Below are 17138 nucleotides of genomic sequence, written 5' to 3'. Positions count from 1 at the left end.
CGCTCGTATGCATGTATTCACATTAGGCAAGATGAGGCGCCTCCGGGGTGAGATGGGCATGCAGAGTGCCGGGCCATTACAGTGTGGGACAGGGGTGGTGTGCCTGGCTGTGGGCGGGCTCTGGAGCCCCACCCCCCAGGGGGGAGGGGCCACTGCCGGGCACCTCTACACTTTGGACGTGGGCACTCGCAGGCCCACCAGGCCTCCCGTGGGATCCCCTTTGCCAGTGTTCTCCAGGATCTGGTTCACAAAGTCTGACGTCTGGCCGGCCACCGGTGACTGCACTGCATGTGAGGGGTGGGGTGGGGGCAGAAACAACAGCAGCTCTTAATACACCGGACCATAAGCAGGGAATGTGTCACTGTGAGGATATTTCGTCTCACTGGCTATTACGCAGGCAAGCAAGGGTATAAAAGGTGCATCATCTCTCCTGTGAAACCTGTGCACATCATCAATACTTTAAATATTTTAAATGTTACATGAATACACAAAAAAAGCAAAAAAACAAACAAAAAAAAACAAAACAGCCAGAGCTAGCCAGGAAAAAAGGTAAGAAGGCATTGTAATGTTAACCATTACAGTTAATTTAAGAGAGATTCCATACAGACGAGGAATAATAATAATAATAATAATAATAATAATAACAACAACAACAACAGCAACAACAACAAAATATTTGTGAATCCTTTGCATACAGTATTCCTGAACTTGCTAAACAAAAAATGCTCATTAAACTTTCCAAATCAAAAGTCTCAGCAAAAAGGTCTCACCAAGTGTTTCCTCTATGAGCTTGTCGAGCTTGTCTGCCATGCTAGTTCCATTATTTTCCGAGTTATCTTGAACTCTGTTTACAATTTCCTCCTTGATTGTGTTGATCACAAACAGCAGTCGATCTGCATGGGAAAATGACATCATCATCTAAACACATCAACTAAAATGACATCATCATCTAAACACATATGGCAAGCGGTTTCAATGTTTATTGATCTGAACAGATTTGCATTAAAGATATCTGTAATTCATTTACGACTAGACATAATGCTAATTCAAGATATCTCCAATTCCATTTTGACTAGAACGAATGATGTCACGTTTGCAGTTGATTTGTACAGGAGCTTCAATTCACTATATGCAATATAAATTTAAGATATCCAAAATGATATTATCACTAATCGTAAAGCAAATTATAGATATGTCCACTTCGTTTCTGATTAGTCATTAGTCCAGTTAGATATCTTAAATTTCTTCATGTTTTAAGCTATCTTAAATGTATTTTTAGATATCCGAAAATAAGTTATCACTAGTGCAAATTAAATTGTAGACATCTTGCATGTAAATTATGACTAGCCAAAACTGAAGTAAAGACATCCCAGGTTTGATTTAGAATTAGTCTAAAGTCCTTTTAAGATATCTCCAAAGAAATTATGGATATCTTGAAGGCGTTGTTCACTAGACGGCTCTTGTATTTCAAATATCTCAAATGATCATTCCGACTAGTAAATGTGTTTAGTCAGAATAATCGTTCACGATATCTACAGTCAGATGTGTGTAACAGATTTATGTAGCCTATTTTAGCATGAAAACCCAGCCCCTCTGTTGCAACAAATAATACATCTTGTTAGTTTTAAACTACTATAGGGTTTAGTATAAACTTTACACTGTAACTTTTGATTGAACTAACAGTTTTGTGTAGTTCCTTTGTAAACGTTAATGATTAACTTATCAATTCAAATATGTTACATGGTCTGTGATGCATACGATTTCTCAGATATCTGAAAAAGTAATTTATACTAAACATTAGAAACTTAGAGATATCTTTATCATTTCAGATTTGTGACACTTCAAATGACGATTCAGATGATGTAATTGAAGATAACTTAAAAGAGATTTTGACTAGTCAAAATGTAATTGTAGATATCTTAAATTGTCATTCTTACTAGCAGGACCGTAAAGGCACATCTCCTTAATTGTCATTTTTAATAGTCAAATTCTAATTCTTACTTGTCAAAACTCATTTGTAGATATCTTAAATTGTATTAAGGATAGTCAGGCGAAACCCATTATATGTTAAACCCGCTAACACATTAACTAAAATGACATCATCGAAAAAGGATTTGGTGCTTCTAGGTTCGTATCACCGTGACGATTTTCAATTACCGTGATGTCAAATGATTAATAATAAAAAATAATAACAATAAAAACAAAAAAAATACACTGAATTTTTATAGTGATTTTCAAGTATTCAAAGATGCTTATACTATATTGGCAAACAAGAAAAAAAGGGCAGGGGGGAATAAATGACACAGCCTGAGAACAAAGGGTCTAGCCTAGAACTTCCCCATCAAATTCCATCGCAGAACTGAAACAAACAAACAATCTTATGCGCTGGCCACTACCCCTCTAGCTCCAAGATCATGTACCGTATTCGGTGCCGAGACCCCAGAGCTTGACCTTGTTGGCTTCGTACTGCGCTTTCTTCTTCAGTCTGCAGGCCCTGGAGGAACACACATGATCACATGACCAGTCCTGTCCCAGACCAACCTGCCCTCCTCAAACGCACAGCAGCCCGGTGGTGGAAGGCCTCACCTGGACGCCAGCTTGTTCTTCTCCTTTCGGGAGCGGGGGCGGGCGGTCAGGGGCAGCTCGCTGACAGGCGTCAGGTCACTGATCACCTTGTTCAGCTTCCGCAGTTCATTCCCGATCTGAAGGAGCTTCCGCGGGTTGGGGGTGAGGTCCTCCACGTCCGTCCGCCGAGACTTCTTCAGTGTGTATTTTCCTGGAGGAGATGGCCAACGGAAGCTCTTAACGGTTATGGTCGCTCCCGGGACCATGAGAGGTTAGCCATACAGAACAGCCGAAAGGTCAGCATCAGTAAACTATCTTTTATCAGTTAAAGTTACACAGAAAGAGAGTCGCTAGCAGACACATCCTCACTCTAAAAGGAAAAGATAAATTTTACATTTTTGGTATTTTTTGAGGACCTTTCCCTTAATCATGAGCACAATATAACAGAAATTTCAGGACCCACAACAGCCAAATTTGAGCTCAACTTTAAAATATTTCAAAAGCAAAATGTATTTGCCACTGCACAACATTAACATTCACCTAAGCAACTGAACATCAATAGTAGAAGAGACATTTTTACCCCCCCCACCCCCCCACGCACAATATATATATATATATATATATATATATATATATATATATATATATATATATATATATATATATATATATATATATATATGTGTGTGTGTGTGTGTGTGTGTGTGTGTGTGTGTGGTGTTTTTCCTCCATCCACCATCTGTAGCATATGATCAATTACCACACAATATAACTGACATAGCCCTGTGCAAGAAAACCCATCGACTAAAAACAGACCAAGAACGGAAACCCAGAAGCAGCCGTTGGGGCATTCAACAAACATTTATGCAAATCACATTTTTGTACAGCTTTCATGAACCTGGCTTTCATGAACTCCTCACTCATAGATATTTAGAAATTAAGATGTGTGTAAAGTCTGTATAAAGTTATGTCAGAGATGGCACTATTTCTCCTGAGAGAGGAATCTGTGGGCACACATTACAACTTCACAGTCTTGACTGTCATGTACAGATGTGTGCGAAGGCTGAATTAGAAGTGTCTCTGATAAGACACGTTGATAAGCCATGTCCTTCTCATGCCAACATATTTATTGTTAGAGTGTCGAGGGTAACAGGGTACTTTTAAAAGTTGTGCTTTATAGTCACATATTTTAAACAGAATATTTATTGACAGAATTCACAATATTGACAGAATATTGACAGAATTCACAACTGCCTGTAGGCTTCCTTTATTAGTGTCTTCCAGTCAGCTGGTTTTCTGTTCTTTTTTAAGCACAGGACAGCAAGACCACTATGCTTTACAAGTTGCGTAGTACTAGCTACCCAAATGATCATCACAGCATCTGAACCCGATGCCCAGACTTCACCAGGTCAATGTGAAGACAACACGATTGCACACCAATTCTTTTTACCCTACATCATAATTCACCAGAAGATGTTTTCAAACTTTAGGAAAGGTAAATACTATTTAATTCGGGCACTTGTCAGCTTGCCATCAAATTCTTTTGTTGGTTTGTGTAATGTTAAAATGATAAGAACCATAGTGGAAGAACCACCTGCCTCGATCATCCTTTTCCACACCAGTATAAGCAAAACACCAAAGAGAGAGGGCCAACACCACATGAAGCCAGTCCCCTCATCTTTTCAACCTTGCCCAACAGATGCCTGCGATAGGCTAACGTCGTTCTGAATGACTGAAACAAGGCCATCCTTCTAACCCAGACAACAAGGCCATGAATGTCCATGGCATCATTGCAATTTAAACTTCCTAGACTACACAATTGCCTTTTTTTGTCCAAATGGCATAAATTTAACATAAACTTAAAAAAACTTAGAAACTTAAAGAATTTGAAAGAGACAGAGGGAATATTGATTAACATGTACTAACACTAATTAGCATGTTATCACTTATGTTACGTCATGGTTATGCAGTGGGAGGAGGGATGGACAAGGAGAAAACAGAAGAAAACCAAAAAAAAAACACGTTCGTAGCGTTCCGCAGCGAGTGGCGCTGTGATGGTCTCACCATGATGCAGACCGTTCTTCTGGTACATGTTGCTGGGGAGTGTGTCTCTGTCCCACTCAGAAGGCTTGAGCATGCGCTCCTGCTTGGAAGGCGTGAGCTGCTCGCTGTATTCCCAGAAGTACCGACGCTTCCCTCTTTTCCTGGAAATCCCAGCCGTCAATCCTTTGACGTCCTCTACCATGTCTGCCTCACAGCCTGTATGAACGAGAACGTTCAGTTACAGAAAGAGCCGAAGCATGGGCGGTGCCAAGAAACAGAGTTGGGAGGGTTAGCCGAAGGCCTGAGGAGAGGAAGAACTGCCATAATGTGGAACAATCCAGCTTCTTGGAGCAGCGCAGCCTTACAGAATAAGCTCCAGACATGGTTATCAGAGCTTTTCATCAATAAGAGCGCATGACAGGTCAACCTGACATCCAACAGGAGAAAGATGACCTAATGCTGAACCCAACGGCACCCTGGCTAGAAGGCTTAGCACACAACCGCCAGAGTTAGCTAGGACATATGAACCACAAACACAACTGCAAGGAATTAATCTCCCGGGCCTCATCTGGACAATGGTATCTATAATGAAAATCTAATGAATAAAGCACAGAAAGTACTGAATCCAATCTTGGTGGTGGTGCTATGAACAGACAATCAGAAGTCGATTTGCGTAAAACAACGTTTTCACACCTGGCTCGGAGAATGCATCACTGATGTCGTCGTCTTTGTCTCCCTCATAATCCTCATCCTCTTCCTCCTCTTCCTCCTCATTCTCCGAGAGCTCGTGCTCGCTGCCGAACCCCTCATCACGGTCTTCGTCGTCCAGCTCCACCCCTTCGGCCTCCTCCTCCTCTTCCTCCTCTTCGTCCCCGTCTCCGTCTCCGTCTCCGTCCCCCTCCTCCTCCTCCTCCTCCTCCTCCTCCTCCTCCTCCTCCGTGTCGTTGATGGCCTTGCCGGCTAGCCTGGCCCTGGTCAGGAACAGCGAGTAGTTGTGCTCCTCCTCCTTCTTCTTTTCAGCAGCGACTGCAGCAGCATCAGCTCCGAGGGCGCTCACGGCAAGCAAGGTCTCGGTGCTGCCAGCAATGGGGACATGCAGTTTCTGGGACAAGGTCCTCGAGGGCCCAACCTCTGGAACAGGGCCAGCTGGGGACTCTCGCTTTGGGATCTCTGCTCCCTTCTCGCTAATCAGGGCTGTTACCGAGGATGCCGTGCTGATGGCGACTGCCTGGCCACTGCTGACCAGTGAGGCAGCTGGCTCGTGTTCATGGATGAGCGGAGAGCTGGCAAATGCGTTCCCTTGTGGGGCGCAGCTCTCCACCACAGGCTTGCGTGACATGCTAAGGCGAACCTTGGCCTTGCGCACATAATCGGTGCTGTCGTGTTGCGGGGACGAAGACTTGCTAGGCCCTTGCATCTGGGACTTGGCCATGGTCTCGGTGCTCGACGGCACCGGCCAAGTGGCCTTCTGGGAGCCTTCGGCGAAGTCGGGCAGGGGATTGCGACTAGAAGAGGTGCACGCGGTGGAGGCGGTCATCCTGCCCATCTTCTTGCCCGCGGACGGTGGGGGAAACACCGGCTGCTTCTGACCTGCCAACAGGTCTGGATGGTACAGTGTGTCGCACACAGGCTGAGAGTCCTCACTGTTCAGCTGGGCCAAGGTGGGCGTCCGGCCTATCACTTCCTCGTCCTGATAAGGACTGGAAAAGTCGTCCAGGCCGAGAAAGTCCACCTCCTTGGTGCCCCAGATGTCGCAGCTGGTGAGGCGGGTGTATTTGGTCAGGTCCTCCCAATATGTGTCCCACTGTTCAAAGTTGGAGCTGTAGGCTGGATCGTTATCTAGCAGCTCAGGAAGATGTTCCATGCTGTCAAACTCTTTGCAGTCCCCGACTGTGAACACGTCTCCTCTAGGGCTCTGGCGACAGGTCATATCTCTGTCCTGCAAAAAAAGATACAATATCAACCCAGCTATGTGTAGAGTACAGGAAGTAACAGAAGTTCAAATTGATTCAAAGCCACTGCATAAAAATATAGCAATAATTTGTCATTTTGTTTTCACACTACAGAAATTGGCAGGGAAGGTATCTTACCAGTTCGTACATGAAGTCTGGGTCAGAGCTGTTGGCCAACAGGTCCGTACTGGTCAGCGCCTGGTCAGCAAAAGTGTAGTTTTGAAAGGCATCCCCAAAGGGAGGATCCATTCCACTGATGCTGGGCTACATACCAGATCAAAACACATAGTGAATTATCAAAAGAAGGCTCAAAATGAAAGAAGAAGTTAAAAATGTTCTACAGCACACTTCAGGCCTTACCTGAGGCATTGCCAAGCACAGATCTCCAGTTCTGTGGCGGAAACTTCTCAGCCACCTCTCCTGCCCCAGTTGCCTTGTTCGTTTGTCTATCTCTGGCAAAAAAATTGATTATCCCAATAAAACAAAAGAGTCTTTCTGCAATGTGGAGGCCCCAGTCGTGCAGTCAAGTATGGCCGCAGTGTCCTCCTCTGGTGACCGTTCTCTGCAGAGAGAAGTTCAGAGACAGGAACGAGGGGTTAGCTGGAAAAACCACAACAAAGCACATTACCCGCATGAATGTCAACGTGACACACTTCTCCACGAACAGTGACTTAGCCCCGCAGGGTTCCGTAAACAAATGTTCCATAAACAAAAATGTCACACAAAACGCAAATCACCGTACAAACAAACAGCGACTGTCACAAACTGCTGTGGGCTGAAATTAGAACGGGCATGAGTGGCTTCAACTAACGGACCTCTATTCCAGGGCGCATGGTGACACAAACAAACGGCGAAGATGGTGGGGTTGGGGAGGGAGCTGGGGTTGACGTGAGAGGAGTTGCGAGGCAGTCTAGCCATGGTTGAAAAAAAAGTTACGGAGGTCGCCTGTAAAAGGCGACTCGGATTCGTGGAAGGAGAGACAGCAGCACCGGAGTCAGAGTAATCAGTCGGGTGGGAGGTGAGCGAGAGCGTTGAGCACCGGGGCTATTTTTAACCCACCCTGGGCGGCACCCTTTCCCTTCTGCCTACCAGACAGTTGCGAGCAAAGGGGCACAAACCACTGGACGCCGTTTGCATAACAAATCAGCAGAAATATGTTGGAGAGGGAACTGAGCCGAGCTGAGCACCGGCAGTGTGGGGCAAAACATCCCTGCTCCTCTGGTGCCGCATGACATCATTTCCGCCCGGCGTGGAGAGCGTGGCGGACGGAACGTCTTGTCGCCCGTCAGATATCTCGCGCATGGCAGGGCTTGCATGAAAACAGGGAGACAGAAGAAGAAGGTGGGGGGGAACAGACAGGACAAACAGCATTTCCCCATAGCGCTCTGCTCCCTTCGCTAATGCTCAGTCTTGCGCAGCTAAACAGCTGCCAGACCAAGAATATTTGCGCGCTAAACTTTCTGTAACACAGCAATGGCACAGCTCTAATCGGGGCTAATGCTGCCGGGGCATTCCTGCTGCGACGGTCGCCATGGACAAAGGAATTCACCTTCCCTCAAGTGTCCCGCTTCACTGCTCTGACCAGGAGAGTTGTCAAGTATCACAATAGGAATGAGGAAGAGACAGGGCTCTCTCTATTTTGGCCTGCAGTGAACAAACACACCTGTCATGGTGGCTTATGTCTGGACATTGCAACCAGGAAGGTGTGATGTTCAGATGTGTGAAAGAGATATCTCGCAACTAGCCCTGTTCACTTCTAAAACTGTAGCAAACATGCAGCTAACGTTTGCTATATGCTCACATGGAGTATCAGGTTTTTCAGGTTAAGCTTCAAGAGACGAGTACAATATAATGCTTATTGTATTATTTTATAGAAAATCACTGTCTTGATTCCAACTCTGAAAAACTCCCTGCTCTCTGACAAGGCTGTTAGCCTCTTCAGAGGCCAAGGCCACAGCCAATCAAAACGTAAGATATTTACTCGGTTGTCTACTGCAGCATGAGGCATTCTGGTGAATTCTACGTTCCTCCTGGTGAGAATTCAAAGGCCTCAACTGATCCTACAGCAACCGATCACAGCTCACAGGCAACCTGAAACCAGCTTTTGAAATGACTGTGTTGCAAAGAATGCCCTGGCTGGAAGAAAAAAACCTGATGAACAAAGAGGGAAGGTTGTTTCATCCACGTGTGACTCCTTCCAGGTGGCATATGGTTAGAACTTTAGCCGTACACTGGAAAAATCACGAGTGCTGCAGTACTCTAGACCTTGGTAGTGCTCCAATACTGCATAGGAAGTCATATCATATTTTGTACAGTTTTGGTGGAAACATCACACCAATATTCTCTTCGGGGTAGCAGTTGCTTTACTTACTTCTAATGACCAACAAGTCTGAATAAATGCATGAAATGTGTGGCAAAATAATTATACGTGGTGAGCTATAGTATTTCATGCTGTATTGTATATCATACTAATAAGTCTTTTAATTCCAGTCAGAAAATGTGTTTCTACTGTTTCACTCCTCCCTTCCCTTTCACTAATACCATGATAAACAAATTCAATTCTCACCAACCCATCCCTCAAGAGTTAATAGTGAACAACCAGGCCTAGACATTAGCATGTAAAAATGACAAAATTCAACAAAATTAGTAGGAAAATCTTATGGCTTACCAAAAGCAATATGATCACAACTAAATTACAAATGTTTCAGTGATACATTAGTGATCTCCATCAACCACATTCTTCAGTCAAATACAAAAGTAAATATCCAAGTTAGTCAAAAACTACCAATGCATAGCATTGGTCTAAGGCCCAAGCCCTCACTGATGTGTACGGGGTGAAGATGCTTGGGTTCAAACAGCCCTCCACTCATCCACACGGGCATGCAACTGCACTGAATGCACGGAGGCCAACACTTTGTTATGCATGAGCAGGATCTTGGTCGTGGGCGTGCTGAGACCAGAACCGGTGCCCTTCGTGCTTCTAGTGCTGCTGTTGCAGGCACGCTGTGGCTAATACAGGAAGTAACAAACGAGACAGCAGCTTGGCTATTTCCATGCATCAGTGCAGCCAGGTTCTGTCTTATCGCTGGGGAGGTCCGTTACAACCTCCTACCTGCTGGGGTGTGAGCATTACAGAGTGGGATTGGGGCTAATTTTGAGCAACCTTTCATGAGTCTGCAGCACAGGAGCCTTCATGTGCCGAGGCCACTCTGCAAATGTCAGAGGTCTCTTCTCGCTGATGCAGCACTGCAGATGCCTCTCTGTGGCTGGTGCCAACAGCCTTCGTGCTCGCGTTCCGGAGGGTGGACGAGCGTCCCTGTCTGGCTGGCATGACATGACAGGGGGGCTTGTTTAATCATGTGGTGCATTTCTAAAGCGACTTGCCTGAAGCGTTATCCCCACTATGCAACTCCCCAGACATTTGAAACAAATAATCTCTTTTGAACCTTTGAATTCACTTCTCATAATGGATGGGTGAGTGATTCAATCAAGGCCTCATTACATCACAACACGCACCCAATGTGTGGAGCTTGTTCCAAGAAGCCTGATACTGGTAGTCACAACAGGTTGTTGAATCTGAATGTTTTAATTTTTTTCATCCAAGATATGATGTTATGTTGCTGACAACAGAAACAGAGAATAAGATTTATAATAATCCATATTTTAGGTGTCTCACAACACAGTAACTTTGCACTGTATGCAGCTCTCCCATTAATCTATACTATTCATAAAATTTGTACTGTCAATATGTAAAGAAAACAAAAACAGTAGAAAATACATTTTACATTGATGCTTCATAATATGAGCTATGTGTATGTGCCAAAAGTGGACAGATAAGAGCTTTCATCCAATATAATTTTGTATAAATACAATCAGGCAAGGACACATCACAATCTATAGATATTGTATGCAACTGAACGCTGGGTTTTCCACTAATGTGTCTCCTACAGTATGTAACCACCCACGCTATGTTTACATGGGGCTAGTTTGGCCTACAAACGCTATCATATCTATTTCTATGTAAGGCCCTCGATGAAATAAAATATCACGATTGGTACAATACAACCACAGGATTATTACAATAGCAATTACAGCTACTTTTAGTCAAGAGAAAGGTTCATGTTTGACTCTGACCTACTAACATTCCACAACACTGAACTCAACATGGCCCCTTTCGAAAACAAACATCACCCAAACCCTGGTACACTGCGCCAACGCCCACGCTTCCAAATGTTTTCATTGGATAAACGTAAGAGTTTAACCCGCTTCCGCATACATTTAAGTGGGCTGACGGAATGTCAATCACAGGAAAATCTCGCCTATATGTCCCGCCCCTTCATGTTCGGTTGAGAGAGCAAGCAACAAACAATACTGAAGGCCTCCCCACGTTACGTAAATAAGTGAAATACACATTATTATTATCTCAAAGTTTTTATGAACACAATAATAACGAACCCCTAGTTATTTACATGATACGCGGTGGAAACGTCGTTTTGTGCGGCTGAGCAAGGATAGCTGGTTAGCCGAGTAGCGAAAACACGAAAATCAGATCAAACTGTTAATAATGCAAATAATGCCCTAACAAACACCTAAACAGCTCAGTCTGTTTCAAACATTTATTATTGTAGCACCATAAGACGCGCAGAATGGCAACTTTCTAGTGTCACTATAACACTGGGCATTCTGCTCAAGGGGGCGTGTACCCTGGCTAGTCTGCTTAGGTGACCCTCAATTCATTAATCGTTTCTTCTTTTGTACATAATAAAAACTAACCTCTAGGCAATCGATTATTCTATAATCAATCTTTTCTAATGCTATGCCCAATATATTTATAAACAACATTTGTTACAATTTCTTTATTTTAATCAACTTTTACACATTATAACGACACAGTGTGGTTAGTCGAGGTGGCATTTTAAAAGATCGTGCTGTTAATCACTTTGAACCGTTTTTAAACAGTTAAGAGGAAGGTTGGTTAAAGCAAACCGACTACAATCCTTTTCCTTCCTCCATATGGGAATTTTACAACTTTACTCAAGGATATATATAATGAAAAACACAGATTGGTAGTATTCACAAAACGACAAAATGTTTGGTCCGCAGACAATATTAATCTTGACAACACAGCAAGCACCTTCTAGAACAATTCAGCTGATAAGTGACACTGAGAGCCAGCTAGCTTGCACTGGCGTTACCCTCTGTTTGCTAGCTACTAGTACTACCTCCAAAGAAACCTCACAATATTTTTTAGAGCAGCAAACTGACATATCAAGAGCTCAATATATGCAAATATCGCACGTTTTACAAAATTACTTCTGAAAATAGAGCAGCGTTTCATGCGGAACTAAAACTTGCTTTGCTGTGCTGCTTGATAACTATGGCCTCCGTCCCTCCCCTCTCTCTGAGCAGCAGCAACTAGCAGGGTACCACAACTTAGCTTTCAAGCTAACTGGAGGAGACAATGTTTTTATTAATTTTAAACAAGTACTTCGACGATGCCTACAGCTTAGCTACGGATGAACGATTGACCCACCTTCAATTTGCCCTTACAGTTGTCAAAAAAGGTTCCGTGATTCGATTTTAGTCGTCTTTATGAGAACTTAATGTCATATCTTCATAATCCACGCTGTCTTCCTCTCTGGTTTGTTTTGTTTATCTTCTTCCTGACGGGTTCCTGGAAAGCGCGTGACTCCCGTCTCACGTGGCTTTCCGTTGACCAATCAGTTTGCGAATGACAAACTGACCCAAAACAAGACGTCTCAATTTCGATAATATAAAACCCCTTTACGCCCTTGTCAAATTCAGAAATGAAAATGGCACTTCAAACAATGATCATAATTTTGTTTTGCTGAAGACTTGAAGTATCTACATAAAACGTGTTTTAATGATCAGCTTTAATGATCAGACTTCTGTATGTACTGTATTTGCCGTAGTGCACGACTAACAGTTTGAAATATTAATAGAACGTAGCCTAAATACGAAAATAAAATTATAGCACATCATTTATTTTATCTTACCCTTGAAAAATGACTTAAAGTCATATTTTTTTGCCAATACTGTAAATACCTGTTTAATGATTGGTGCAAGAAAATTAGACATATATATAAACTGCAATATATAACTAGTTTTGTCACATAAAAAACCGTTCCAGCTTATAACCAACTGACCTGTTCATAATGAGAAACACAGAAGTCTCTCATTGCCATCCTATTTCAAATGCATGTTGGACATAGGCCTGTGGTGCTGAAAATGGAACAAACTCAGGATTCCACCAGTGGGCAGGGCCCTCGCTGGCAGCTCAGGGCCGTGTGCAAGGTTCTGACCAGTCAGCAGTGCTCTGCAATGCACCGAGTGCTTGGACCTGCCCATGGCCCTGGGCCGCATGCCAAGTCCTTCACTAAATAATAGTGACTATTACTCCCAAGGAGGAAACAAAACTTCAACTTAAAAGCAGCCTAAACCACCCTTTGTCTCGCTATAGTTTGTGCCGCAAACTGTGTAACCAACTGTATTGGGGTTGGAAGCAGGATAGCTCATTTTGCCTTCATGTGGCACTTTGCTGAGTCGAATTACACAATCTGAACCGATCGAACAGATGCAGGCCACAAGCTGTGCTGTCGTTTCAATATCCTTGTAGGTCCTCCTAATTACAACCGCTGTTTCTAGTGTAAGCGGTTTGGACTGGATCCTAGCATACAGATAAGCCACCGGCTAGGGCCAGCGGTACCAAAGGTACCATATGGCACTGTTGCTCAGTGCCAGTCTGGACAAGGGGACCAGCTGAGCCAGGATAGCCATCAACTGGCTGTAAATAAACAAGAACAATGATGTCAAAGGCACAATAAGCCTTAAGGCTCTTACTCACATTTCTGCCAGATGCTGCATTCTTTGGGATTCCAGAGAATGAATGATCCACTTTTGTCATGGTAACCCATTTCACGCAAACACACAGATGAAAAGGCCAGCTACACAACGTGATTCGTATTACCCACCACAGCACAAATAATGCATCCCTTTAGGGGCTTTTGGTTGCTCAGAAAGAGAAAGTGCATTTTGTCATTATAAAACTTTGCTGAAATTAAGAGGGAAAGTATAAACAAGATAGAGAAAGAATGAATATTTAACGTGAAAGGCTCTTTATAGTCTATTCTACCAAATGTTATGCATATCGCATAGCTTAATCTCAATCTCACCCAAATATGCCTCTGTGTCTAAATATGGCATTATTAAAAATACAAATGCTCATCAGAAAAGTCCATTTAGGCTCCCTCCCCTTGGTGGTCATGTAAAATAGACTGGAAGTTAAGAGTCATTAGTCAAACATCAAGTGCGACACCCCATTTAGTCTACTTCTAATTATAAACCCTATTCTCTAAAAGATATTTCAAATAGATTTGTATCCATAACCAACTGACAGGCCTGCTTCAAAGAACAAGAGACTGTTTCTCCAGGCATAGTGCAAGCCAAGTTCTGAACTAACATTTTATGAATCTTCACCAAGTCCTCCCAGCTTACATTAAAGTGTGTGGCTTGCAGCTCCACTCATATGGTACGAGGAACGCAACTGTGACATGAAGATATGAAGGTTCCGAATAGGCTTGATAGTTATGAATGGGTTGCTATGTAAATAGATTCCACAAACAATCAGAGGGGATGGAGGCACTGTTTGTTTCTGCTGTTTCCTGGAGTCCTCCCGTGCAACACTGACTGTTCTCTAAGAAAGCTGGTGGAATATTTGTGTGTGAATCCAAAGGTCTGTCCAGCTCAGGATGGAAAGTATGTCAGCATATGATAGGGCAGTAAAACAACTTAATACAAAATAAATATATATATTAAAATCATATGATGACATTTTTCCATAAATTAGTAATTAAAGAACGTGCTGTAAGATAACGGAACACATAACAGCATATTACGGAATTATTTCATTAAGGAAGACAGCATACAACAGCATAAGATAACGTTTATGCATAATTTAGCTCTATACAGAATAAAACTAAGAACTACTACAAGCAGGTTTCAATTTACATCCAAAGGGGAAAAAAGCTAAACATGCTAGCTTTATATGTACAAAGACAGCTTTCGACATTCCCAGGAGATTTGGGTGTCTAGCTCACAATGTGTTCATCTTAAAAATATTTTACTTGTGACAAAGGTCTCCAACTTTATCCTCTTGAGAATCACACTGGATTCTCACAGCAGTGTAATACAAAAGCCTTTTATATTTCTCCACAGGCTTTGGCAGAGAAAACAGGATGAGGGGGAAGAAATATCCACATCTGCAAGTTTCGCCCTCTATCGCTCATCCGAAGTAGGACAGGTAGAGTTTGTTAATAATTCTCACTTTCTACAGTTTGTATTAACATTTTGTATTGTATTGTAACATTTAAAGAAAATATATTTGTGAATAAGGTAATATACCAAATATTGTTTGTGGGAAGCAATTTCCTGTTATATCCCCATCAATGACCAGAATCCTGTTATATCCCCACTGCTGTTTTACATAACGAAATTATTACACCTGTTCCGTTCAACGTAATTTTAGCCCTGCGTGTGCGAAAAAGGACTACAGTCACGATAATAACACAGGGGAAAATAGGCTTTTAAAAAGTACATTTTTACTTAAAAGAAAACGATAACAGTAGATCTAAACTCTGTATAGTTAACAAGTAGCTAGAGTGTGAGTCCTAGTAATCAATCAGTGGTGAAAATCAGGGTTCGACTTTTGCACAAATCGACATCCTTTGCGTCAGTTATGTTTTCCTTATGGTAAACTTATACGCTACACTGAGCTCGAAAAAAGTTATCGTTCACGCAAGCCCTTTGGAAATTAACAACGGGACAACTCCACAACCAATCAACAAAACAAAGCGACTATAATCATTGATGTGGCTAAAGACCGCTCAGACATTTTCTCATGATTTGTACCTGATATTTAATTAAAATATGAGGCTAATTCGCGAACAAAATTCGGTATAATAGAATTAACTTCCAGGTGTTCTAACAGTTTAGTGACATCATATATAACGAGTTTTGTTTTAGCGAGTCTACCTGAAAAGGGTTTTGTTTAATACGAATTTTGGTTACTACAAAGTAATAACGGTTAATGACGAACGTATTTTAAATAATCCAGATTAAATATGCATAATCATACTACTAATTTTATATAATATCTACACATAGTTTAAGTGGCTCCACTCCATAAAATAAGTCAGTATTAAAGTGTGAGCAGAATTTCATGACTAATTTTACCAAAATATAACATGGATTCATATAATTACTGTACAGATACACACTGTAACTGGCCTGTGGCATGATTGTGAATAGTAATGTATTAGTCCTGTTATCTTCTCAGTAATGGAATTCAAATTGTCACCTAAATGGTGAAACATTAATACAATTATCTAAAGAATACCTGCAACTATCTACAGAAAATGAAAATCTGACATATGTGTATCGACCTTTATTCATAGTAGCAATGACTCAAATACACCAGTATTTTTAAACAGACTATTGAGCATCTTATGAAATGAAAATTGGCATTACCCTTGGAATGGCTGGAATTTTGTATCAGACATACCTGTCCATGTCCCAAAAGTAAAAAATTCTGCATAGTTCACTCAAGTGCCATCCAACTTTGCATTTTACACTTCAGAGGCGATGAGCTTCTCAGGTCAAGCGATCATGGTACCTCCCAGTTTCTGCCTGCTGAAATGGTTCTACAGTAGAGCACCTGACCACACTATTCCTTACTTCTTCTTCATTGTGGCCAAAAGCTCTGGTACTCTGAAGTTTGTTCCTTTATCCATGAGAATTAATTTTGCCTTTGATTTTGCAACTTGTTTCTTGAAGTCAATTGATTTTGTTTTATTACTAGGGAAAGAAAAGCTACATACAAACAGTTGAAATCTGTGGTCTCAGCTCAGTTAGAGACATAAAACCGCTGTAGCTCAACACTCAGATGTTTCCAGCCTGTTGCTGCCAACTGTTCATCTCCCTTTGTAGCACCAGGCTGCGTCACAGCTCAGTCTTGATCTTGTGCATAAGGTCCTTCTGGTCGATCATCTCCAGCTGCCTGTTCCAGCGGTGGTAAGCCAGCAGTGCAATGTTCTTGGCTGCCACGGAGCTCATCTCCATGGCGCTTCCAGCCCACTCGATGCCGTTGAGGTGGTAGAGGTTGTCGTGCATCACCACTGGTGGCAGGTCCTGAGCGCTCCCATAGTGCGGGTATGCCTGCCACTCTGTAACTTGCACTGAATAGTACGACTTGAACAGGGTCTTCAGCTCATGCTTCTCCAGGGGCTTGGGCGAGAAGACCTTGTAGACTCCGGCCTCCTGTGGCTGCTTGCGGCGGAAACCAGCACTGATGTTGACAGGACATACGCTGGCGGCGCTGTTAAAGAACAGTCCTAGTGTGTCCGTAGTCAGTATGCTTGCAAAGGGGAAGAGCTTGGGGTCAGGGAAGCTGAAGTAGCTACAGTTGAGGTAGCCATGGATAATGGAGGCCACAGTCTGATGGTAGGAGCCAGCTATCTCTGGTAACTGGGGTTCAAAGCCTTGGAAGGAGATGCCCGAGTT

General features: G+C 42.7%; 2 protein-coding genes across 3 annotated transcripts in view; both read right to left on the bottom strand.

The window, feature by feature from the left end:
- On the bottom strand, positions 1-12229 carry crebrf (creb3 regulatory factor). Of its 2 annotated transcripts, none has more exons than XM_035526798.1 (9): positions 12094-12229; positions 6921-7122; positions 6699-6824; positions 5302-6547; positions 4630-4824; positions 2587-2776; positions 2421-2494; positions 771-893; positions 1-279 (listed from the first exon to the last, which is right to left on the bottom strand). In XM_035526798.1, the coding sequence occupies exons 2-9, from the start codon at positions 6927-6929 to the stop codon at positions 77-79; spliced, it is 2166 nt and encodes a 721-aa protein (XP_035382691.1). In that variant the 5' UTR covers positions 6930-7122; positions 12094-12229; the 3' UTR covers positions 1-76. The 2 variants fall into 2 exon arrangements, with proteins under 2 accessions (XP_035382691.1, XP_026879257.2); XM_027023456.2 differs by having other exon boundaries at positions 90-284.
- A 2276-nt stretch (positions 12230-14505) lies between these two features.
- The window catches only part of LOC113585763 (prenylcysteine oxidase-like), a 9974-nt gene continuing 7341 nt past the window's right edge, over positions 14506-17138 (bottom strand). The window contains exon 6 of the mRNA XM_027023468.2: positions 14506-17138. This exon is cut by the window's right edge and continues 101 nt beyond it. Coding sequence (XP_026879269.2) covers positions 16578-17138 — 561 coding nt within the window. The 3' untranslated portion in view covers positions 14506-16577.

This window comes from Electrophorus electricus, chromosome 6 (assembly GCF_013358815.1).
Source record: "Electrophorus electricus isolate fEleEle1 chromosome 6, fEleEle1.pri, whole genome shotgun sequence".
NCBI classification, from domain to species: domain Eukaryota; kingdom Metazoa; phylum Chordata; class Actinopteri; order Gymnotiformes; family Gymnotidae; genus Electrophorus; species Electrophorus electricus.
Note: the sequence above shows the minus strand (reverse complement) of the source record. Positions and strands in the feature narration are given on the sequence as shown.

Excerpts from the sequence above, each read along its gene's own strand:
- crebrf (XM_035526798.1), bottom strand. Across the intron at positions 6,548-6,698 it reads CAGACTTCATGTACGAACTG|GACAGAGATATGACCTGTCG; the intron begins GTAAGATACCTT and ends CTTTTTTTGCAG. Across the intron at positions 2,495-2,586 it reads AAGAACAAGCTGGCGTCCAG|GGCCTGCAGACTGAAGAAGA; the intron begins GTGAGGCCTTCC and ends GTGTTCCTCCAG.